The sequence below is a fragment of the Phaethon aethereus genome (genome assembly GCF_964289735.1).
Source record: "Phaethon aethereus genome assembly, chromosome: 3".
NCBI classification, from domain to species: domain Eukaryota; kingdom Metazoa; phylum Chordata; class Aves; order Phaethontiformes; family Phaethontidae; genus Phaethon; species Phaethon aethereus.
In genome coordinates, this window is record NC_138576.1 from 104,631,841 (window position 1) to 104,657,580 (window position 25,740).

General features: G+C 44.1%; 1 protein-coding gene across 1 annotated transcript; it reads left to right on the plus strand.

Moving 5' to 3' along the window:
• Nucleotides 1-13,302: 13,302 nt before the first annotated feature.
• On the plus strand, nt 13,303-24,216 carry FLVCR1 (FLVCR choline and heme transporter 1; the record flags this gene model as incomplete). Its single annotated transcript, XM_081997053.1, has 10 exons — nt 13,303-14,053; nt 17,410-17,554; nt 18,076-18,216; nt 18,507-18,574; nt 18,821-18,924; nt 20,116-20,226; nt 21,286-21,391; nt 21,611-21,722; nt 22,392-22,459; nt 24,154-24,216. The coding sequence occupies exons 1-10, from the start codon at nt 13,412-13,414 to the stop codon at nt 24,214-24,216; spliced, it is 1,560 nt and encodes a 519-aa protein (XP_081853179.1). The 5' UTR covers nt 13,303-13,411.
• Between the last annotated feature and the right edge of the window lie 1,524 nt (nt 24,217-25,740).

Sequence of the window (25,740 nt, forward strand, 5' to 3'; positions counted from 1 at the left end):
GAAGTGAACAAATAGAGTGAGCGCTGTGGGAAGAAGTTAAATGGAGCACTATGTGGGGAGCTCCGATCAAAGCATCACTAGATAACTTCCCTTTTCTTTAGGGGTCATTATTCCTGCCTGGGAAAGTCGGGGTGGAAACTCAGCTCTGTACTACACAGGGCCTCTAAACTGAGTTGAGGCAGTGGCAAGTGGTTGTGCAGTGGGCTAATGTGGTATATAACATGCAAGAGCAGATGTCAGCGCGCTCTGAAATCCTCTCGTCAAATCCTCTTGTCTGCACTGCCAGTGAGTGCAGCACACCCATTGACAATCTCTGTGTGTATGTGGGGCCATTTATCCAAAGAAGTTGTTTCAGGATCAGCACCTGAAGGCTGCTGTAGTATCAGGATGCTCAGAGCTTTCTCTCAAAGTCCTTAGGTTGCCCCCCCCTTTCTTTTTTTTTTTCTGGGAGAGGTGCAGCTGCATGCAGTGGTCTTGCTTCATCCCTGCTGTCTTGGTGGATGCAGATTGTGGCAGGGCAGGGTGAACACTGGGGCATCGCTTGAAGATGGTAAGTGCTGACCCTGCTGCCAACAGTGACAGATGGAGTTGAGGTTCAGCGGGAGTGGCTGTCTTGCCCCATCTCCCAGGGATGGGGAGAGGTCTCCTGCCCACTTACCCTCCATCCCACATGGCACTGGGTGAGGCTTTCATTGCTGGAAGCCCACAGTGAAGTTTTACCATAGCTGCGGACAGGGAGCGTGGGCAATTGTTGTGTCCATATGCTGTTTGCTGGTGCAGCTCCTGAACATGATCCTGTGCTCTTGAAGAGCCCAGAGTGACGAAGGGCTCAGCTGAGAAGGCCGTGATTCATGGGACTGGTCTGGCACGTTGGTTCAGTGACTCCTGTTCGCTGTCGCTGACAGCTGCCTTTCCTCTGCGAAGGACTCCGCTCAGGACCAGGCTGCCAGAGACCTAGTAAGTTGCCAAGACGCCTTTCTCAGAGGTTTCCCAGCTCTTAGAAGATGAGGCTTGGTTCAGCCAAAGTAGGAAGAATGAGGTCTTTCTTCCTCTGCTCACTAGCAGAGTTACCTGGACTAGATACCTTCAACTCTCTTTGAATAATCTGTCTTTTCATTTTCTTCTGAAAGGGCTGGGTAATTAGTTTCTTCAGAGGATGTTAGTAACACAGTAGACTGATCTCCGTTGTCCCGAACCGTCATTTTCACGACTTGTATTTCAGGATGCCCAATAATAATTGCGCGTGGTTTTGTTTGCCGTGGCTCAGCTTAGCATCCAGCAGTCCTCACAGAGCACGTGAGCGGCTTATTACAGGACATGGAATCTGCCCTCCCGCTCTTTGAAAAATACAAAGATAAGCTGGTGCCATTTGCAAGGTCATCTGCTCTGATTTCTGCATACCCAGAGTTTGCTTGATTTGACTATACGCAAACTGTGTTCAGGTGCATGTCACTCATTGTAATTTCCGGTCGTTTACATTCCTCTGTATGGATAGATATGAAATGAGTTGGGATTAAAACCCAAAACTATATTTTCCTGGTTAAATATCTGTGCAGGAGTCAAACGAAAATTGCAAAATCCCACAAGGGGAGGTATTGATAGGAGATGTCTGAAGTGCTGTTTTCCTGCAATTAAAACATTGTAGGGAAGCTAGAGAACCAGGTATGTTGCCTTTTGGACAGGGCTGTTTTCTGCTCTGTTTCTTTATTGCTAAGAGCTTTTGCTGCTCTCCTGAGAAAATTAAGCTAGCAAAGGCACTAGATCTCCACAGTTTGAAGTTTGTCGTGTTTTGTGAAGTCTTAGCTGGCTCTTGGTGCAGGTTGGGCTGGGCTTCACTCCATGGCTCGTGTCCGTGCCTCAGCAACGCGAGGAGCAGCAGAGAGCCCTTGCGCTGCAGCTGGCCACAGCAAAACAGCTGGAGTTGCCGGTGTGAGCCAGAAACCTTTCACACAGCGTCTCCTTCATACATCGGGCTTTAACTAGGCTCGACACTTGTTTCCTGCATCACAGCTCTGCATGCATCCTCTAAAGAACACTACAGGTTGTTTATCCAAGTGTTCAATGACTTGAGATGAAAAAAATAACAATACTTGCAAGCTCTTGCATCTAGGAGAGTGGCGGTGCCACCAGACGCGAACTAGAGAAATGCTCCTTTCCAGCTGTGCTTCTGCTAAGTATATGGGAGACTTCCCAGACTTTCTCCCGAAGGAGACTTCATTTTATGGTTCTTCACCTGTTTCTGTTAGTACTTACACCATCCTTTCAGTGATAACTGGATTATGCTCCCCTAAAATGACCACTCAGGATTTAGGCTTGTGAGAATTGCTCTCAAGGCTTCATTTTCTCTCCCACGCTCCACGGCGTAGCAGAGGAGAGGTTCCCATTGAAGCAAGGGGAGAAAAATGAAAGAGGGCCTGCTGGCACCTCCGGGGAATTTTGCTAGTGTTTTGACTGTGCAAGGCTGCACCACATGGATGTGCCTCCTGTCCAGTTATTCTTAAAAACTCCTTCTTGACTCAAGTTCAGGTTTCAGCCCTTGATATATCTAACTTGCAATGGAGAAAGGAGGATGGAACAAAGAAGCTTGTCGTCTTCTTATGCAGACCTCTTAGGGCATTGACTTCCGTAGCTCAGCTATGTTATTTTTGTGTAAACCTGAGAAATCACTGGGGTTAGATCGCCATAAGTAAGATCTGGGTCTGTTTTAAAGCCCTTATTCTGTTGTAGATACGATTTTCTTCTGTAGCCAATGTTATCAGTGTTTAGGAAAAAACATTGTTACAAAGAAATTAATTTTATTTTCGTGATATAAATATTAACCTCAGGAGTGCCAAGATCTTTGTTTTCTTTGTTTTCATACAGATGCTGCATTATTATAAGTAAGCATGCTGCGTGCACTCCACACACGTGGGGAAGGGTCACAGCTGTATTCGCATAGGCGTCCTGGGTGCTGGCAGAATAAAACCAAGTTAAATCTAATCCAACACTTGCAAGAGACCCTCTTAAACTTCAGATGGATGCAAATAGCAACAACCATGAAGTAACACGCGGCCAGCAGCGATCACTGGAAAACAGGTGTTTGGAGGAAAGGAAAGATCAGATTTTCTGGAGCGCCGCCGCTTTGCGGTGCACCCTCCGTGTCTCCGGGCCATAAGCCAGTTTGAGTGACCAGGAGAGGGTGTTTTGGGTATAGTCCACTGCCAGCTGTTCCACTTACACCCTTTGGACCTGGCATAGCAGATGCAAAGGTGGGGCTGGAAAAAAAGGGGCTGAGTGTTTATCCCAGCCCGCTGCTTTGGGTTTCTGTCCAGTCTGAGGCGGGAGGGCGCAGCCCCCGCTCACCCTGCGCTCCGGCTGTAAGGGCCCGCTCCAGCCGGCACCGGCAGCGAGTCAGTGGAAAGCGGGGCTTGGAACTACTTTTGCACCTGACTTCTGACATGTTTCGTGCTGCCAAATCCACACACACATGGATCTGGATCCATGGGAAGGGAGATCATTGCCGGGTAGTACCTCTGCCCCAGACCGCCTGCCCTGTGACTGCAAACCAGGTGAGGTCCTGCCCTCGCACTTCCCGTAGCAAAAGGATGCAGGTGCCCTCCACGGTAACCCTCCAGTGGCACCACCTTAGTGTGCGTTTGGCGGATGTGCCACCACCACCGAAGCGGATGGAAGCAGAAGGACAACTAGAAGGAAAAAGAACCAGGTCTGCCTCGCTTTCCCGCAGCGACGGTGGCTGCACGCGGCGGTGGGTGCAAAGCCCTCCTCCGACCCGCGCGCGGCTGTCCCCCCAGCCACCTGCGCTCCTACCCCTCCGCTGTGCTCCGAGGGCCAGCTTTAACTCGGCTTGCCTCCGCAGCTGCTCTTCGTTGCTAAAAGAAGGCTATTGCTTTCGAAAAGTAAACAAATTCGCTTTTAAGATACAACCCACGAACTCGCTCAGTGTCGCTCCGCTTTTCCAAGGCACGTGTTTGCACGGGGCGGCAACGCGCACCCTCGCTCAGCCGGCAGGCGGTTTGCTTTCCTGAAGGAGGAAGGTAGGCATTGCTCCTGTTTTTTTTAACAGTGGGTACGGCACACAGGCTTAGAAATAATCTGGTTTTGGAAGCAATGCGCGAGATGACTCTGCTGGTAATGCACCCCTGCCGTGAACGTGCACCTCGAGGCTCGGTAACATCAAGAGAGCTGGGTGGAAAGCACAGGGGTGCTACGCAGTACTGATCTAGTAACGTCAGTAGTAACACAGTACAGCTGAACAGGTATGTCAGATGGAAAATTAGTGAAAAAGAGACCAGGGAAAGCACTGTAACTTTTGAGGGAATGGTGAAGGTAGCAGAGAAAAACAGCTGCTGCCTCAGCATTACCCAATAAAGTGTATTTTTTTTAATTAGGGTAAGAAAGCATGATTTCGTAACTTTTTTTTTTTTCTCCTCATGGGCTATTTTAAGCAGATATGTATATTCCATATTTGACTTACCTAACGGAGAAAAAAAATTATATCCTTTCCACTCATTTAAAAACAATTAGGTTTATGCATACCTTAAAATATAAGCATGGCAGAAGACTGCAGGACAGAAAAAGAGGGGCTGTAGATCTGGAAGAGAGGTAGTTCAGCAATTACAGCAAAGATCTTTCCTATACTTGCAAGTCCCAGTATAGATCAGGCAGGTGCTAATTGAAAAGCGTGCCCATGACCAGTCCTCTGGTGACCGATAAGAAGTTAATTTGGTGGTACTTGCCTACCTACCAGTGGGCTGAGGGAATCTCAGCAGCCATTTCACCATGTGGAGGGCAGGGTTAACACGTCCAAGCTTTACACTGTGCAATAGCACAGTGGTTGTATTGCTGACTATAACCTTGGAGTCTTCTTATCCGGCTATAAGAAAACCTGATACACAGTGTTTGGGTTGCCCAACTCTGACCCCAGTGTCTCAAGCTCTCTGGTTTCTTACGTGTGTTGTAGGCATTCAGGACGTCCTGCTCCATAACTTTGCTGGGATACAGTCTGTCACCCTGGAAGGGGTACAAGCTGGCTATTATTTTTCTTTTCCTCCAGCCATTACGAGGCATGAAGGTTAGTGCTTGCAGAGTTCCTGGAAACCATTTCAGCAGGGTTATAATTGGATTGCATGAGCCTTGGCATTTTGCCTTCTCTTCCAACTATCATTTTCCAGTACCTGAATCAATGCAGAAGGAAAAGTGATGCTAGCAGGGATGGGGGGTTGGCTGTGGCTGACTGGAGGGTGACTTCCACACCATGAAAAATGTTAGTGCCCCCATAAACTTGTTTTCCTTGGGAGTGAAAGTGAGACACTGTGATTTTTTTGGGGCTTTGGAAAAACAACATGAGAAAGGGAACTCATGTAGCAGCTTGAAGCGGAGTCTCCCACAGGCTGTTGTTTTCAAACAAAACTGCCCATTTTTAAATGAGGCTGATTTCCCCCCGCCCCCGCCCTGTATTTCCCAGGTAAAACCAAACATTTCAACATTTCTTAACTGAAAGCTCAGTATGAAATTGACAGTGAAATGCTCTGGTACTTATAAATGAAAGTTTCCCAAACACATAAGTAACTTTGGTCCCTCAAAAACACAGCCCCTCCCAAGCCAGCCCCTTGTCAGGGGTGTCACCCTCACACCATCGCTCCAAACAGCCCAGCGCTGCTCTTGCCCCAGGCTCCGGCTGCTCCATCACCTCCCTCTGACCTGATGCAGGCACAAAGTCTTCTGCTACCAGCACCCAGATATTTACCTAGGGAAGGGCTGAGCTGACACGAGAGCTACTACTGAGCGTGCCAAATCTCCCTCGGTAAAAGGAGGCTCTCCCTAATCCCTTCATTTAGGTTGGGCGGAAGGAGGTTGGGATGTTTCCGAGCACGGTGCTCCCGAGCTGCCAGCCAGGTCGTTCTTTCACCAGGGTGTTAAGCTGACCCGTGTCTTTTCAGCAGCTTTGCCAATCTGCTTTCTGGCGTCCAACATGGCTTTTGTCCTGTGCGTAGCTCCTACGAGCCCAAGGTTATTGTATGGCCAGTGGAAAGAAGTAAACACACAAAGCGGAGCTATTCTCAGGACCCAAGTTATTTCCTCTTCATTCCCCTCCTAAGGTTTCTAAAAGCTATAAGCTGTTGGTACTGCCTGAGGTCTTAAGCGACATAAGTACTCTGTTCAGCCTGTGCTTGCAGTTCATTGGAAATATAGGATTATCCCCAAAGGTTTTAACAGTCTGAATGCCATTCTGGCAGATCTGGTACTTCTTTTGCATGTTGCTATATTGATTGCTGTAGTGATGTTGGCCTTCTCATGGGCTATTCTGTCCTGTTTATTTTCCTGGCTGCACTGGTGAGAGAAGTTAATTAAACAGATTCCACTGAAGAACATTGCTTGGAGACCGATTCCCCTTCCCTTGGTCCAAACAAAGAGGTATAGACAAAAACATGTAGATTAGTGCCTACATTTATGCTCCTTTAAAATCCTTTTTCTACATCCTCTCTAAAGTTCACGGACTTTAAGAGACATTGAGGTGCTGGAGCGTGTCCAAAGGGCAACGAAGTTGGTGAGGGGTCTGGAGCACAAGTCTCATGAGGAGCGGCTGAGGGAACTGGGGTTGTTTAGTCTGGAGAAGAGGAGGCTGAGGGGAGACCTTATCTCTCTCTACAGCTACCTGAAAGGGGGTTGTGGGGAGGTGGGTGTTGGTCTCTTGTCCCAACTAACTAGTGATAGAACAAGAGGAAATGGCCTCAAGTTGCGCCCGGGGAGCTTTACTTTGGATATTAGGAAAAATTTCTTCACTGAAAGGGTTGTCAAGCATTGGAACGGGCTGCCCAGGGAAGTGGTTGAGTCACCATCACTGGAGGTATTTAAAAGACGTGTAGACTGGACTCAATGATCTTAAAGGTCTTTTCCAACCTAAATGATTCCATGATTCTATGTAACATTTACATACGTTCTTTTTTACTGTCCTGATCTTATTATTAAAAAAAAATATATAAAAAAAATATATATATGTGTATATATATATAAAAGGAGGCACAGAAAAACAACTTGTAAGTCAGCTGTTGGGCTGACATTATATGACAGCTGCTCCAGCAAAACACACTGATGAATGTCTTCGTGGACACCTCAGGGATGTCAGGTGCTGGGTGAGTGCCGCAGGTGCCGAGTGCCCTCCGTTCCCAGCAGTGCCGTCAGGAGCTGGGCGTAGCGTTGAGTGGGTCAGTGTGCAGGCAGGAGGTGGAAGCAGAAGACCAAGCCCTCCCCTGCTCTCTAAACATCTGGATGAAGTAGATGTTGTCTCACATGCAAAAAGCTCTAAATGCCTTGGGGTTATCCTAGCAGAGGAGTTGCCCGCTGGCCGGTGGCTGTGGCAGTAACGGCATGGCTGAGAGGGGCACTAGGCTTGTCTCCCCTGATAATAAAAGGGAGGGAATTTTCTGTGAGAGATTCTGGATTTGCAGCTAATCTGAAATAGTTTATCTCTCGCTAGATGTGCTGCAAAAGACAACTGTTTGAAAGGGTCTTTGGAGAACGCTTGGAGTGCTTTCCCAACGCAGGAGCTCCAACAAGGGGAGCCTCTCCTGGTGTCCGTCTGCCTGAGTTCCTGTTAAAATGATTAACGCTGCTGGAATGTTAATGCATTTTCCATAATGTACTGTCGCAGCCAGGGTCTTGGGCAGGCATCTTTTATTGTTATTCAGTCTAAACAAAAAAAATTCCTGCTGATTTTTAGTTAAGCCGAGGTCAGCCAGCACCTTCCCCATTGAATAGATGTAGGCCTTTAAAGAACATGGCTCTCTTCCTGCTGATAACCTCTTCAGAGAGAAATTGGGAACTTCAAGCTGTTACTAAACTATTTGGTTTTCCTCAATAGTAAAAGTAGCAATATTTCTCAAACTCGGGTGAGCAATCTGTCGTTAAAATACAAGCACAATTCCATACTAGGCTCTTAATGGCTCCAAATTCACATGTCCCTTCAGTTTACTTTTCAATGGATCTGTGTGCAAGGACCAGGCAGGTAAGTTGCAATGATTAAGTAGCCAGAGAGAGTTGGAAAATTCAAGTTACAGTAAGGTGTTTTTTCATGAGTATAGTGCTTTAAATTGTTGTAACTCTTAAGTTATCTGAGACCTCCTAGAAGTGGAGAGGACCTTTTATCCTTTTTGCTCTGAATGGTGGTTTCACCAGCTAATTCCTTCAATATTGCTATGTATTCCTACGTAGATGGGGCAGGGAGCAGGAGCTCTCAGTGGACATTCTGCATCTACAGAAGCCTACATCTGAGTCACCTGGGATCCTGCTGTAGCCATCAGAGAAAACTTTTTGGGAGCCATTCCTCTCACATTACTGAATTTTTATATGCCAAGCTGATGCTTGCATTAGCAGAAACCTGCAATATCTCCCTGGTGTACTATTTAGGATGGGGTGAACTGCCGCCTAGACGTTCCTCGGGCTATAGGTTGAACCAAGCCAACCTGCTCAGAAGGTGTTGGCTGTATCTACACGGCTTCTCTAATCACTTCTATCCAATGGTCCTTTGATGGGTCAGGTTGGTGTCACTTGACCTCTCTCACAAAAGAGCTTTGTCAATTGTCTTTTAGGAAAGAAATGAACCTGAGAAGATCAGGATTGTCTGCCAGCACATTGCTGCGGTGAAAGGCATGTCAGTGGAAGGTGTTTGTGAAGTAACAACAAAAATGCCTCAAAACTTTTCCCCAAAGTTAAGCAACCTTTGAGTGAATGAGTGCTTGTCAAACAAGAGAACGTTCATCCAAGACAACTCTTCTGCAGATCATGCTTTTCATTAATTTTTGTGGGCATATACACTTTTCTTACTATGCATAAATGATTCAGATGGGAGTTACATTTTTGTAATATATGAAAAGCCTGCAAATCTTGGCAAATAAGAACTCAAAAAAATTTACCTACTCTATCTGTTCACATGATTTTTTTTTTTTGTACACAAAAATTGTTTTGTGTATTTAATTTTCTCCCATGCTTGCTTTGGTACAAAACTCAGGGGGAAAATTCCATTACATTCATGAAATTGATAGCTAACTATGAAAGGCAAACCAGATGGCAGCCCGACAGAAGTACCAGATGTACGTTTCTGCATCTTTTATGTGGATGGAGAAACCCAGAAATGCAAATTTCTATTGTTTACAGTAGAGGAGTTCATTATCTATATTTTAAAATTCAAAACTTTTCTCTGATACTTAAGAGTATAGTTTATATTCCTGTCAGTACAGCAAAAATTGAATCCAGGTCATTGGCAAACATGCCTACTGTGGGCAGTCATATTCCAAAATTGAGGTGGCCAAACAAACAGCTGGAGCTACAAACAAATTTCAGTTAAGTGCCTTGTGTTGCAAGCACTCATTCTCCAGGTGGGGTTATGGCTTTATCTTATGGGAAGAGGATGTTTACATTTTCCCCTGTATTCTCTAATAGCTTTCAATCAAGAAATTTAAACATGTGACTCTCCAACTACTTTCTTTCAAGTCCAGCTTATTGAGGTTTGTTTAATATCCTCCTAAAATAGTTTATTTCTAGCTCAGTTGGAACTTCAGATCTTTTGTTCCATAATCCCTTTCTTAAGCTGCTGTAGTTTTCTTGTTTAAACAACTTGTCTGGAAGACGAGTTTTCTCTGCATCGAGAGATCAATTTTTGCATTGAAAATCGTAACCAAGAGTTAAATGCATTATAAATTAACATTTAATTTGGGTTTTTTCCTTTAGAGACTGAAATACATGGTTTGAAACATTAAAAAAAGAAAATCTGAAAGTCTTAACTGTTTTATTAGTTTTATTTTAGAAGTGTTGATATTTTGGCAACATTCGGTGTTGTTCATTTCAGACTCCCAACCTTGGACTCAAGTTTTACAAAGATGGATTGGCTTGTGTTTTTTGGGGGGTCAGCTGGCTTAGATACCATTTTGAGATTTGGAAGAAGGACACAACTAGGAATTGATATCACTGAAATAATCTAGCCAGGAGTGTTGGAAAGCTAATCACACCCTGAAAACAGCACTCTATAGCTGGGTTTCCTTTATTTTGTGAAATACCCTGGACTGAAACAAAAAGGCACCTCCTGAGCCATTTTTTTGTACAAAGATGGCATTACCTGCAAGATAAAATTTAAGTTTGGAAATAGTTATGAGAATATGTTGTTCTTTCAATGGAATGTATGCTACAGGAGGAACAATAACATCTTTACAAGTAAAGATACTGCATTTCTAATGGTTTTTTAACTTTCTCCAGCCTAAAAAATTGAGTGCTTGTCCTCTGCTTGACTTCTGGAATTTGGGCACAAGAAAATAATGCTGTGGAGTAAATTAGTATCAGCTACTTCCCAGTGACTGCCTGATACATAAGACATATTTTAGCCTTTTCACAGCATTCAGGAAAACAACTTTGTTAATGTTTGGGTATACGTGAGCAATTTCTGGCTGTGTCACTAACAGGAATACTCAGGGGAGCCTAAATTTTCAGTTAGAGGGTAGATTGAAAAAGGATAGCAGCAGTTTTAAGCTAAAATTGTGCTGTAAACCTTGACATCAGTGTTCTGGTTTTAGCTTAATAAATCGTCACAAAATGTAGAAATCCAAGGACTCGCCTTTTAAGTGAACTTCTGCAACAGATGTTTCTCATGGGATACCTTTCTCTTGCTGGGCAACTATGTCCCTGGCCCTGCTTCTCATACAAATGGATGTAAATCAGAAGTAATGGTTGTGAAGCCTATGAAATACAGCAGTATAAAAAGTCAGGAGATATGTATCAAAGCTTTGCCTTGATGCTGTCAGTTTGGTTTGCCTTCCCCTTTCGTGTTTAGGAAGGTACTTCTGGAGATAAATGTCCCCAAAGATGGAATTGTTTTGACCGTACCTCATCAAAATCAACCTGGTTTTGTTTCACCAAGATCAGTGCAGCTGTAGCAAAGGTGGTTTTGGCTTCGTGTAGGATCTGTTGTAAATAAACTTACTTCTTTCTGGAAAAAGTCTCCTCCCCTAGGTAGCTTTCATCCAGCTGCTCATTCCACTGCCAGGCTTAGCCTCTTTTTCTCTACAGGTCCCTGATGCCTAGTTCTTTCTTCTGTGCAGGATCCCTGTGCATGAAGCAGATGATGCTCCGTGTGCTGAACTGTCAGGTGGATAGAGGAGACGATGCCCTGCGGGTGCTGTGGCAGTGAAACCCAAGGCATGCCGGCCATTCCGGAACAGGCTGAACTCGAACCTTTCGCTGAGGGTATTAGCTGGCAGCAGCTCGGCCCGCTGTACGGAGCCGAGGGTGTAACAGTAGGAAAAGGAAGAATGAGAGAAGAACAAAGCCTATTTTCCTCTGTCTTTAAGGAGTGTTATCTTTGGATGGACTTTGAGGTCATCCAAAATTCAATGGGCAAAAATGTTAAATGAAATCAGCTGTAGATCAATGTTTACACCTTCTTCCAAAAGAACAAGAGTTGTTTAGGATGCTAACGCTATATCTATATGACCCAAACAAAGTGCCATGGTCCTTTCCTTGGCCGCAAGGCCAAAGCACAGCCTGTGCCAGGGATTTCTGTAGCACTTCAGCAGCGTGGATGACTGGGTCCCAGTGACCATGAATGGGCACTGCTGGAAGTACTAGCATAGACGTAGTCTCAGGTGTGTTTTCAGCTTATTTCTACCATTATGTAACATGGACACGTGTTCCTAAAGCAAAAGCTGACTATTCTGTTGCTTTGATAATGTTTGTTTCAGTTGCCAGTACACTTCTTCCTTTTGAAGTCCTGTTTTAAAAAGGCTTCATTGCTACGGGATATAGCACTTGAACTGTGAAGTTAGGCAGAGGAATTCAGGAGAATTTGCCCAGCATCTGACCTTCCACAGGAAAAATAAAAATAAATCAGGCTTTTTCTTGGTATGAATGAAAAAGGCAAGAAGGGTTTGAGTCTTATTTTTAGAAAGCACACCTGTGATCTGCAAATTCAGGATACACTTCCAGTCGTCTATGAAAATCCATGGGGCCTGCAATCATCACTACCGTTGCTCAGCTAAGTGCTCAGGGACAGCAAACATAGCCAAATTAATATTCTGAAGCATGTGTTCATATTACTATTCATGCTGTAAATAAGATCAGGAACTGTGGCTTACCTAGATCACCTGATCTTGAGTAAAATACCAACTCATAATTAGTGAGGGAACTTAAGACTGGTGGCTAAGCATATCTACCACACAGACACAGATCTGATTAGGCTCCGACATATCGGTGAACAATTTGCAGTATGTTCTTTGCTGAACACATGCCAAATTATTTCCCACAAAAGCCAGCCAAATACTTCCAACATTGTTAACAAAGTTAAATATATCTGTATTTTCTTAAGGCTCTCTGGAGAATAATCCATCATTTTATTATGGTACAGTGTCTGCAGCAGCAGTATTACCAACCATGACAGGGGCTGCCAGACGCTGCTCCTGCGCAGATGCGTGCCGAGCAGGGTTTGAGGGAGGATTGCTCACCGAAGTGATACTGAACCTCATCCACACGTGAGCCAGACAGCCAGTTTTCTGGGGTACGTGTCAAATCAAATCTCCGAGGTTGAGTGGAAACAAGGAATGTTTTGCCTGCGGCTCCGGAGGCCATGAAGGGCCGGGGTGGACACACACGCCCTCGCGATGCATCCATCCCAGCCACCCTCTGCCGCAATTTGGGCCTCTGTCTCTGCCCCTCCATCTCTTATCATACCAGTACATTTCTCCACACCACCACCGCGAAGAGCCAAACCTATTATCTCCGGGGAAGGCCAGTGACTTTCCCTGAACGTGCTGGGAGTGACGCAGCCTTGAGTGCCTGTGGCACAGCCCGGCGCAGCGGCGCGGTGCCCAGGGGAGGTAGGCGAGGGACCAGCTGCCAAGGGCCTGCGCAGGCCACACCAGCCGAGAAAGCAATGACAGGAATGAGGTTATGCTGCTCCTTTCCTCAGAGATGTCGTGGGGATTATTTACATCATCCCCGCTTCCATATTGTTCTCAGTGACCCGCACAGGCAGCCTTTATAGGTTCAGACTGGAAGAAATATATATATGTATATATACACACACATACACGCACGCGCGCGCCCAACGGCTTGCCAGCAGCCAGTGCTGCAGCAACAGCTTTTCAAACCCAAGCCCCGGCCATTTCACTGCCGCCTCGCGCGGCGAAACCACCCCGCCCCGTTCGCCGGGGCCGCCTCCCGCTCCGCCCCGCCGGGGCCCGGCCTCGGGGGTGGGCGGCCGGGCCGGGCCGGGGCGGGGCGGGGCGGGGCGGTGGCGGCGTGGTCTCGCCGCCGGAGCCGCAGCCGGAGCGGGAGTTGCAGCCGGAACCGGGTGACCTTGGCAGGCAGAGCCGGGTTCTGCCCGCCGCTGTCACCGCCACCGGGGAAGCTGGGTGGGGAGACGGCCGAGATGGTGGAGGACGGCGGCGAGGAGGAAGCGGAGGGGGAGAGCGGGGAGATGCCGGCGGCCGCCGCCGTGCCCCCCCTGCAGCGCTGCAACGGCTTCCTTCCCGGCAAGGAGGCGGAGGACGGCGGGCGGGCGGCCCCGGCGGGCGGCGGGGAGCGGGCGGCGGAGGCCGAGGCCATGCTGTCGGCGGGCGGCGGCCGGGTGGAGACGCGCCTGTCGCGGCGGCGGCTGGCGGTGCTGGCCGTCTTCAGCTGCTACTCGCTGGTGAACGCTTTCCAGTGGATCCAGTACAGCATCCTCAGCAACGTCTTTGCCGGCTTCTACGGCGTTTCCTTCACGCAGATAGACTGGCTCTCCATGGTCTACATGGTGGCCTACGTGCCGCTGATCCTGCCCGCCACCTGGCTGCTGGACGCCCGTGGCCTGCGCCTCACCGCCTTGCTGGGCGCCGGCCTCAACGGCCTGGGCGCGTGGCTCAAGTGTGCCAGCCTGGCCCCCGGCCGGTACCCCCTCACCTTGGCGGCCCAGGCCGTCTGCGCCGTCGCCCAGGTCTTCATCCTGGGGCTGCCCTCGCGCGTCGCCTCTGTCTGGTTCGGCCCCACCGAGGTCTCCACTGCCTGCGCCGTGGCCGTGCTGGGCAACCAGGTAGGGGGGAAGGGAGGCCTCGGAGAAGTGGGCTTCCTTAGCGTTTGGTGTGGGATTGATTTTAAAAATACATGGTTTCAGTGGGAAAAAGCATTCTCCAAGAAATGGTTACGGGGCAGCATTGGAGAGAGGAAGAGTGACAGAGCAGGGGCAAGCGTGGAGGTGATGCTCTGTCCCACCTTCCCCTGCCAGCCTTGCTTTGCAGGACCCTGGTGATGTGGCAGTGCATAGCAGCTCGCATGCTTCTATCAGCTGCCCGGCGTACAGCAGCTGAGACCCTTTTCAGAAGTCATCCTGCTCTGCTTTCTCTTCCTCTTGGCGTTCAGTGTCTTGTCTCTTAGTTTGGCATCGTTCATCTGACTGAATCTGCCCCTGGCTGGAGGGGGATCAAGTATGTGAACTTTTGTGGAAAGCCGCAATACCAACATCTATTAGTTCCTGCTTTCTAAAATATGGCCTCGAATCACTAAGTGCCAGTAGTCAATGCCTTGGTGACTCAGAAGTTTTCTGTAACGCTGTGGTAGTTCATGTCACTGTGGGGAGCTGATCACTGAGTCACGGATTTCCTCGAGCTCCCTGGTCCTGGCTGGTTTGAGAGAGCTGGAATAACCATATCTGAAAGCACAGGTGAAGATGTGATGCTGATGAGTTTTTTTTCCTTGCATAGCCTTGTTCTCACCACTTGCCACTGTCCCTGCTTTTTTGTGGAGACAAAACATTAAGATTCCCATGAACATCGCTGGCGTGGCTGAGGTCGTAGGTACAGTTCAATTAAGGTAACAGGGGATTTGTTTATCCTCATGTGAGTCTAATGATGTTATGTTTGTGCACTTTGGATTATTACAGGGGTAATATTAATGTTACATATTTACAGTTAGGGTTGCTCGTTATCTCATACCTGGCTGCTTACAGTTTTCCCAAAGGTTTTTCCAAACTTTTTTTTTTTTTTTTTTTTTTAACTGAAGTCTTCCAGTGGACAAGTCAGCTGTCCCTTTTGGACTGAAGATTTGGGAGTTGGTTGGTTGTTTCAGCAGTTGAGCAAAAATTTTGCATCTGCTTCCTAGAATCAGGTTAAAGGTTTCTTTGGCAGCTAAGTTTTCACTTCTCCTGACATGCACCAGTCTTCCTAGTAGCAAGGAGTTACTGGGGTCTCAGTTCTGCAGTACAGTGGCACTAATCCACCTGGGAGTCTGATATGGATGCTTTGCTTTGATGCTGAGATGTGAGGGTTGAAGTGGGGAAGGACAGGAGCAGGGATTTCAAGGATAGGAGCTACGAGAAGGATGGACAAGGAAAATAGGAGTAGAATTGTCAAAAAAAGACCTTAGTTATTCCTGGAGCGTATTTCCCTGCTGAAGCTAGGACTCGCCTTAACGTGCTGATGTGCTTGGTGGTCCTCTGCCACCTATCTGGGAAATACCTGCAAAATGCACAGACAAAGTGTGTTTCATCTCCCTCTGGCAGTCCTGCGCAGAGGATAATGGCATATTCTGCAGCTGTGCTGTACCCCACTGGCTCAGAGCTGTGTGCTGCACAAGTCTTGGGATTCCAGTCCTGCTTGTGACCTATGAAGACTGATACAGTGTCAAACAACGGAATTTCTCCGTTCTCAGTTTTTGCTTTCTTAAAAAAACCAAACAAATCAACCCTCAAAAGCTAGACTGAAAGAGTAGTAAAATGACAAATTAGGCACTTGGAAGTTAGAAGTAATGTATATTCCAATGCAGCTCACTTCTGCATATGCATTACAGTACAGTCTCGCTTGTTCTTCAAGTGCACAAGGTGAAATCTCTAACAAACAGGTTGCTGTAACGGGTTGCTGGGCTGTTGGTCATCTGATTTCTTACCAGATATTTTGCATAACTTCAGAGCTACAGCAAACAGGGCTGGGACTGCAGGCAGGGGAGGCACAGAGGAGTTACCAAAAATCAGATCGCACCCGTTACCTTTTGAGATGCTGATCATTTGCAGTTGAAACACAAATCGGTGGGAACGCGGCGATGTAGCTGTCAAGGGTTGTTAGGAGTGCCAGATTTCCACAAGTATTCAGCGTCTTAAACTGAGCGCACCAGACTCGTTGGAACTTTTGATCCTTCTGGCCTTAACCTCTCTAGATGTGAAAGGTGAAAAATGGTCTCGCTTGACTTTCTTGGAGTATTGTGGGTACTGTATTGGTTCACATTGCGTGAGGAAAAAACATATCTTAAGAAAAAGAGTAACTGTGTTCTCAGTTCGTGTTTGTAGTGTTCATATACTGAAGAGTGAGGATAAAAAGAGACCAATTCTTCAGGTGAACATGGGATACTGTGTAAATCTGATGGTCTCTGGGGCAAAAAAAAAAAAAGGGCAGAAAAACCCTCATTGGGCATGTGCACAAAGGGTGCTTTGAAAGCACACTGGCACACTTTTAACTTGAGTACTTTCTGAGTGTTGGACTTGCTACTCTAATAGTCTTTGGTGCTATTTTTTAGTTTTTAATTTTTATTTTTTACCCAAAATAGATGCAGGGTGTTTTAGTTTAAAAAAATAAAATTGTTCTAACACTTTAAAATGCTGTTTAGTTTTGGAGGAGCAGCAGAGATAAATTGGAGAGTAGTCTGACTGTTCTTCCTTCATGTTTTAAAATGCTTTATATATATACCCAAAATGTCAGTCCTTGTTTTTGTCTCTGTTTAATACAAAATCAGTTGGTACATTCGAATTGACTCCAGATACAAACCCACTACTACTTTGTTTTGTAATTTTTCTTTATTTCCTTAGCAATAATTGCAGATGGAGGTTTTGGTTTTGTGTTTCTTAATAAGGATGTTCCTTTTCTCTTGCTCTTCTCTGCTCTATCAGTTCTGCGACAAACCTTGCATGCCAGTCTTTGTTCCTGTAATGGCAGGATCATGACATCAAGTGGAGTGTTTTGATGGAGAAAAAGAGAAGAGCATTTCTACAAGAGTAGCTGGAGTCTTCTGTCGTCTGTAGGCCTTCAGTTGCAGAATGACTGATACAAATTTATGGGCATGCACGTGGGCACAGATTCTCCTGTGAAAGATTCTTTTGCAAAAAAACTTCCTTAATGCTTAGTTGTTGAATGTGCTGTATACTATGTAGTATATATATGCTACACTATATGTAGTTTAATTTAGAAATTAAAAGGTTAAAACCTGAGTTATGGAAAACCTGATTGTGAAATGTCATTGCGAGCAAATGGCTCAGAAATATGATACTAAAGGAATGCTTTTCCTTTATAGTTTTACTAATGCTTATTATGATATGAATTCTGAATTCTACCTAGTAAAGGCTTCTCACTTCTGTTAATTATGTTTACAAGAAAATTATTTTGGTTTTCTTTCCTTGCTTTACAGCTTGGCACTGCAATTGGCTTTTTGTTGCCACCTGTTTTGGTTCCAAATACACCTAACGATATCGATCTAATGGCACATAACATCAGCATCATGTTCTATGGAACAGCAATAGTGTCCACCCTTTTGTTCTTCTTAACGGGAGTTGGTAAGTGTTCCATTTTTGTAATTCAAATGGTTAAATAAGGAGCATTTGCAACATCTCAAAGCATCTGATTTGCTCAAAGTAGTTGAGGTTACCTTTTCTCCAGTTTACTTGCGTTCACTTACCTGCTGTGCCAGGGTTAAGCAACAGCCCGTTTACTGTATGTGTGTGGGGTGACCTCTCTCAGAGTATTTAGCTCACTTAGGCTTTTTGCTACAAGGACATTAACAGAGAGAAGTCACATTATATCATAATCTTAGAATTCAGGTACAAATGTCTAGACACATTGCAGATGAAGCCTGTCCTTGACCATATGTTGGTAGCATTCAGATGTGACCAAATAACTAGCACATCCTTTGTGGCTGTGACTTGATTCTTCCATGAGAAAATCTAGAATATTTTTTTCATGGAAGTGTTAAAAAATGCAAGTTAATCTTCTGAAATTCATCAAACTGAAACACTTCAAAAAGAAAAAACAGTCTGGTGAAGACAAATCAAAATTTTTCCTCCTTCTTTTTCCCTAGTGTTTGAAGAAAAGCCCAAATACCCTCCTAGTCACTCTCAAGCAGTCCTGCAAACTATGCCTCCCGAGGATTACTCCTACAAGCAGTCGATTATTAACTTGTTCAGAAATACTCCGTTTGTACTTTTGCTGATCAGTTATGGTAAGTGGTTCTGTCTGGCTGTAGTCTGGCAGAACGGTTCAAATGTGTGCTGAAAGCACATCGAGCTTTAGCTGTGCTGGTGCTTTTTTTTATGGGGGAGGGAGTGTCAGTGCTGGAAAATCTGGCAGGATTCAAAATACCATTTGTAGGTCTGGTGAAGAGATTTTACCTGGCAGATAAAAAGTTTTGCCTCTGATGTGAGTCTTAAATATCAGAAGATCAACCCTTTAGGGTAGCAGATCTGTGTGGCTACACTTGGAATGACTGAAGCTTTTCTTTTGGTACTGCAGGTATTATGACTGGGGCATTTTATTCTGTTTCCACGTTATTAAACCAGATGATAGTAACTCATTATGAGGTAAGATTCTTGAATCATCTTTTTGTGCTTTTGTTGTTGTTTGTTTTTTTACTGTACATTTGCAGGGGTGACGTTTCTTATTATTTAGGTGCTGTGTGTGCTTGGACATTTGGTTTCCTTTATACCTCCCTACAGCTATGGGAGTCATAGGAATGTTTGTTTGCGCTTATGACTGCCAAGAGGTCTGAACTTGACTCTGAGTGGAAGCAAGTTATTAATGAGCACCATATAAATATTTGTTGAAAGGGAGAAGAAGTGAACGCTGGGAGAATTGGCTTGACACTGGTGGTGGCAGGAATGGTGGGTTCGATTATTTGTGGTTTGTGGCTGGATTACACTAAAACATACAAGTAAGTGTGGGTAGGCATGTATGGGGTTAGGGGTAGGAGAGCAGTGCAATTGCATTAGAAAAATACTACAACGTAAGGGCTGAAGTGAACCGATGATAAAATGCAGTTCATCCCTGATCTTCTAGCAGCCTTGATGGAGACTAGTTTCTGAGGCTACAGCAAAAGCTTGAGACTCTTACTGGCTCTTGGCCAAAAGAAATGAGAGAGGAGAATGTAAAGGTGCAAAGGGTTTTTCCATCTACTCCTGCCTCTTCAGGAGTGTAAGGCTAACAAGGAAAGCACTGTATGTCGTACATGCAGTAGCCAGGTGGCCCACTGGGCTCCTTCTCCTAGGAAAGCATAAAGGCTCAAAACCTACTCTGTGTTGTTTTCTAAAACGGACAGTTGATGGAGTATCTTTTTTTAAATACTACTTCTGGTCCTATTAGTAAGCATAGCACTTGCTTTAACTCAGGAGGTGACCATGGCGCAGAACTCTGCGGTAGGAGCTCCTGGGTCCATCATCCATGGTGTGGTGCCCTCCAGGAGTGAGCAGTGTCCTGAAGTGCTGCTTGCAGTGGAGTAGTTCTCCCCTGTGACTCTCAGTATATTATGTGCAAGAGCTCTAGAAACCTAATGGATGTTAATGATGCAGATTGGCTTTGTTTGTGCATGTGTTTTGGCTTATAGATAAGTGATATGTGCTTTAATATTTTGGATGACATCCCTTATTCCAGATTTAAAATAAATAGAATATTGTAATGAGATTTGTTTGACTTGCCTCTTAGGCTGACTTTTATCACTAATAGTGTTCGATTTGGCTGCTCATGTATTGAAGTATTGTATAATGGGCAGCGCTGCAGAATGGCCAAGAGGTACAATCTGTATTTTGATAGCAGAGAACGAAAATAGTCTTAAGGTAACAGTATATGCTGTGATTGTCCACTCTTTGACAAAGAGTCTGAGTCAGTCTCTTTAGCCTTGAGTGAAGCAACCGTGTAACCAAGGCAATAAAGACTTTAGGGATACATTCTCATTGCATGGTATGTTTGAGTCAGAATTACATGAAGCAAATTTTATAGCTGTAGAATGTCAGTTGTCAGACAGTTATGTAATGTTTGTGTTACTGTTCTGTGCTTCAGCAATATGCTATTACCTTATGTTAATAATGTTAATTTTTTACATTTTTTTTTTCCTTTGGTTGGGTTGCAGGCAAACTACTTTGATTGTTTACATTCTCTCTTTCATTGGATTGCTGGTATTTACTTTCACGCTGGACCTCGGATACCTTATAGTAGTGTTTGTGACTGGAGGAGTACTTGGGTGAGCAATTAAAGAGGACTAGAAGACTTGCTGCAATTCCATCCAAAAACAATATTTAACTTTTAACTAAATGATTCTACTGTATATTCTGTCATCAAGCTCTCAACCTATGCCTATAGCTCACAGTACAGATATGGTTTACTGGGGTTTCACCTTCTGTTACGTCAGAATAAATCTAAAATAATTCACTTTTCAGTGAATTTCATTTATCATTTTTATGGACGTAACAGAAGTGTCTATGTGGTCAGTTTGTTTGCTTCCAATTCAAAAAGCTGCCTGCAGTAAAGTTTTATCTTTCTGTTGACTGGTGGGTAAGCGATTAGAGTTTAACTGAGCAAATCTAGGAAGACTGGCTTCTGTGCATTTTGATTAATCTATATTTTGATAGGCCAAGCAACATGCCAAGTGCTTTGTTCGCTCAGAAGAGCGTGTGCACTTCTCATAGATATGTAGTGTAAAAGCACCAGAAGGTGCTGAGGGAAAGGTGCTGTATCCAGGCATGGCAGTCAAGGCAGAGCCCAAAGTGTCTTGAGTTTCAGTTCAAAAACCAATCAGCCAACCTCAACCGCATTAAGCCCCTGGTCTTCTTGTCACCTGTTGGTCCCCTCGGCTTCTTCCACAGCAGCTTCTAGCAGATATTCCAGTGTTCAGCCTCGCTCCCTACATATGGTCTCTTACTTTTGTCCTCCAGCACGGATGTTTGGGCTGATCAAATGGTGGTGTTCATGCATGTCTTTCATTTGAAAGTAATTGGCTTCAGTTATGAGGTGGTTTGTGGACTGGTCAGAGAAGGTTGTTTCATATGTATGGAGTGGTTATGGGAAACAGGACAAATACGTTAAAACATCCTTGTCCTAAAAAGAGATGTACAGCTATAATTGTTGGATGAGGTCAAGGGAATGAAGCAGGCAAAGCAACTACTGAGTCATGTTAGGTCTTGAAAACAGACAGTTCAGAATACCAGCTAATTCATAATACCATGTGTTTATGTTTGATTTTCTTAACTGTAGTAATAAATGAAGGCCACACCTGTCATCCTCTTACTCTCCTCTTCAACAGGTTCTTCATGACTGGCTATCTCCCACTTGGATTTGAATTTGCTGTGGAAATTACATACCCAGAGTCTGAAGGCACTTCCTCTGGTCTCCTTAATGCATCAGCACAGGTTATATAATTTTATTTCTTCAAGTGAAGTAATGTTCAGGAAGGCCACTCTGCTCAAATCTAAGAAGGCTTTCTTAGACTTGGCTGCTAAGTTTCTGTTGTGTTGCTGTAGTCTTAATTTTTTCAATTTGGTTTGTATAAGATGTGACCTGAAACTTTGCAAGGTAAAGTAGTGACTCTTTTCTATGTGATCCTGATGAAGTAACTTGTTTGTTCATAGATATTTGGAATTGTCTTTACACTTGTTCAAGGAAAACTCACAACAGACTACAATCCTCGTGCAGGAAACCTCTTTCTTTGTGCTTGGATTTTTGTGGGCATTATCTTAACAGGTAATTAATCAGAAATGTAAGTAATAATTTCTCTTTAATGTAAAAATGTGGAGGTCTTTTTGAGATTATGAATTTCTGGCTAGTTTTTAGATGTCTCAGACATCTAGGATTTAAATATATGTGGCTCCCTGTCTGGGACGACAGAAGTTATAAGTGCAGGGTGTGGTTTTTGTTTTTGGTTTTTTCCTTTGTTTTTCAGTTTAAATACTTGCTGTGTGCATGCCCTTTGTTTTAAGAATGATGTTGCTAATACATGGACAGCCATCTGTCACCCATTTCTTGAGTCCTGTCTATCTCCAGAGTAGGATAGTAAATGTGAGCAAATACATAAATGGAGACAGTTTGCGGTTTTCCAAATGCAAAAGTTGCTGATGTATTCCTGAACTATACCAGTGACTTACACATGCTGGTTCTTACAAATGTGCTGAAAATGTTAAAACTATCAAGCTTTCCTTTAAGTACTCATGGCTTAAAAGCTTTTATTGTAATTTTCTGCGTGTGCTTTGTGAGGAGCAAGTTCAAATTGCCAATAAGTTCAAATTGCAGAAGAGTGAATACAGGTATTTTGAATATGCGCTGAAAGCAGCTTCTGTGTGTTTATAGTGTACAAACGTTTCCCTTGAACTGCAAAGTTGTGAACATGCTTTCTCTGTATTTTTTTTGTTTCAGCCTTAATAAAATCAGATTTGCGAAGACACAATGTGAATTCGGGGATTATGAATTTGGATGTTAAAGCTGTAAGTGGTGACTCTTTTTACCATGACTGTATTACTGTACTTGAATGCTTGTTTTCTATTGGCATAATAATATTAACAGCAAAAGAGTAATTGACAAAAACTTACATCACACTTTCCATGCTGTTTTGGAACAACAGAGCCATGTGGGATGCTGCCTTCACGTATCTATTTCTCCCTTTAGCTCCCATGGGAAAAAAAAAAAGTTAAAGACCTTCTGCTCTCAGATTTTCCTGACCTGTTGGAGAGGAGGGCCACAAAAATGACCAGAGGGATGGAACACCTCTCCTGTGAGGACAGACTGAGAGAGTTGGGGTTGCTCAGCCTGCAGAAGAGAAGGCTCCAGGGAGACCTTATTGCAGCCTTCCAGTACTTCAAGGGGACTTACAAGAAAGATGGGGACAGACTTTTTAGCAGGGCCTGTAGTGATAGGACAAGGGGTAATGGTTTTAAACTAAATGAGGGTAGATTTAGACTAGATACAAGGAAGGTATCTTTCACCATGAAGGTGGTGAAATCCTGGCCCAGGTTGCCCAGAGAGGTGGTAGATGGCCCATTCCTGGGAACATTCCAGGTTAGGTTGGATGGTGCTCTGAGCAACCTCATCTAGTTGAAGATGTCCCTGCTCATTGGAGGAGGCTGTGCTATAGACTACATATTTTATTTAAAATACCTGCAGTTTAAGTAAAGTAAGTGTCTGATGAACAGAAGTCATGCTGCAGTTTCTATACTGTACTGTATGAAGAGCTGGGTCTGCTCTTCCGCTAAGCAGTCTCTCGATTTAAATGAAGAGTGAGCATAGCACTTTTTGCTGTTCAGGAGGTCCCAAAACCATGTTTCGGCAGCTTTTCCAAATTATCCCAGTCACTAGTAGAAATAGGCTGACATTGGAAACTTTTTTTTTACCTCTGTGGTTTTTTTGATAATTTGGATCAAGATAGTGAAACAGCTTTTTGGAGTCAGATATTGAAAGATCCTCTGTCATGCCTCTTTTTATGTCTAGGTGTCTTGCATATGGAGCAGCTTTTGATCACCTGTGATAGCACACTTAGTGTCTGCCTGAGGTCCAGAAACTTCCAAGCTGGTGCTATATGAGCTAATGTGAACCTGAAACCTGTGCAGCTGTGTGTGCACAGTATGGCATCCTGTGGGTTTTACCAGCCTGGGTTGGGGCGATCTCGGGGGTGTACATGCTGACTATAGGCAGTGGTCTGTGACTGTTCTGTTTTCTGTTATGACCTTGCTAATTAGCCTAGACTGTCGCACAACTTCATTTATATTAGCCAGGATATAATAAAAGCCTGGAGTCCTTGCCCTGATATTACTAGCCATAATTGAGAGCTGCCCGTGTTAATAAGGTACAATAGCTCTTTGATTCTAAACCTTGATCATCAAGATTCTACTGTATTTAAATGTAATGGAGAAAAGAAGCTGAGAGTTAATCTCCATGTGATAAATATCTATGTGCATTAAGTAAATACTTTAGAGTTATACTAAGAAACTCAATTCTATGTTTTTGGGTTTTTTTTAATTATGGAGAAAAAGGAAACTAGAGCTTTCTAAAGATTTCTAATTTGGCTAATTAACTACATATACTATTGGAGTCTAACCTAATAATTACCCAAGAATACTGAAGTTAGGAATAGCTTCTGCTGTACAACAGCTTAATTTCTGCCTTTTTTTTCCCCCCTCTCCAGGTACCAGTTGACAGTCCTGTAGAACCTGAAAGTACTACATTAAAAATTCAGTCAGCTTTATAAAACAGAAAGAAGGTGACTTAGAAATGCACAAGTTTGGTTGGATACTGGACAATATTAATTAGTGTAATCACTGGATTTGTATGTATGAGTAGTAAAATGTGTTTGCTGATATTGGTGATAGTTGTGCGGTGGAAACTATGAAGATGCTCAGTTCATTTTGCCCAAGATGCAAACAGTTCACGTTTGTACGGAATATTTATTTTAACAGTTTTCAAGTTTTGCAGTTTCATTAGTAAAGAACTGTGTGAATACTCGCCATGCTAGGGAGACATGTACACTCAGGATGCATACTTGAAAAAATCTGGAATCCTGAAGTACAGTCGTCACGTTGAGAAGTATCTAATCTTCTTTTCCCCAGACAATTGAGAGTTAATTTCTTGTTCAATATTTGCTAGCACATTTGAAAAGTCAGAGAGTAGGTAGCTGCACAGCTGGAGGATGTTCACAAGTTCCTTTTTTTCAACTCTATCTGTACTTTTAATATAAGCCAATGATTCCTTCTGGGAAACTGTCTATAGCACAATATTGAAAACAAGAGATGACTGCAAATGTGTGTTTCATACTGGCGTCCGATATTTCTTTTGCCTTGGAACTTCTTGATAGATATCAGAAGGCAGGTAAGAGAAACCACTTCCTTACAGATTCATTGAAACATTTTTGGGGAGATTTTAAAGATTTTCCCACTAGATAAATTGAAGAAAAAACATTTCATATGAAATATAGTAAAAAGGAGGAGAAAGGCCTCTGATATCTCTACTGTGAAGCATTTATAGGCAATGGAACGCTACCACACAGGTTGCCTCCATGGAGTATTTTGAGTGCTTTCTCGGTTAAAGTGAGAAGAGTATGTGTTTACAAAGAGCTGGTGCCTTTACTTTGTAAAGCAGATCCTTGCCTCATCTTGCATTTAATCAGTGCTGCTGAAGAAATTCCATTTTGTGTGTTAAACTGCCTCTGAATATTTGTGGAATATCAGAAAATGTGTTCTACCCTTTTTTTGCATTTATTTCTCAGCATGATGAATCGTATCATTTGTCTTGTGAAATTTTTGTGCTCATGTAACTTAAATCATGTCTTGTGCAGTTTGTTAAAAGCTGTAAGGATGACTGAAAGGAAAATAGTGATCTTTGATGAAATGTTTGCTGTTTATATCATGCATCTTAGCTACAAAAGGAGCGGACTTCGTTAACATTCACCTTGTGTTATTACATTTATCTGAATTTGTAATGTGGATTTCTCACTGCAGTGCTTCTAAAAATATGCTCCTTTACCTTGTGCTCTATCTACACACCTACAGAACTGATAGCACTACAATAATATTGGGGCCCTACTATTACTGAAAAAGTCGGACCTGAGTTAGTGGACGTTTTGCGAACATTTAAGCCTTAGCAGCCTTTAAGTTGAGCCATAAGATTCAGTATCATCAATGATGCTCTCTCTTTGAGTTCCCACAGAGATAGTGCCACCCAGAAGGTGGAATCCTATTCAAATTTTCCATGGATTGTTACAGTTGGATATGGGGAA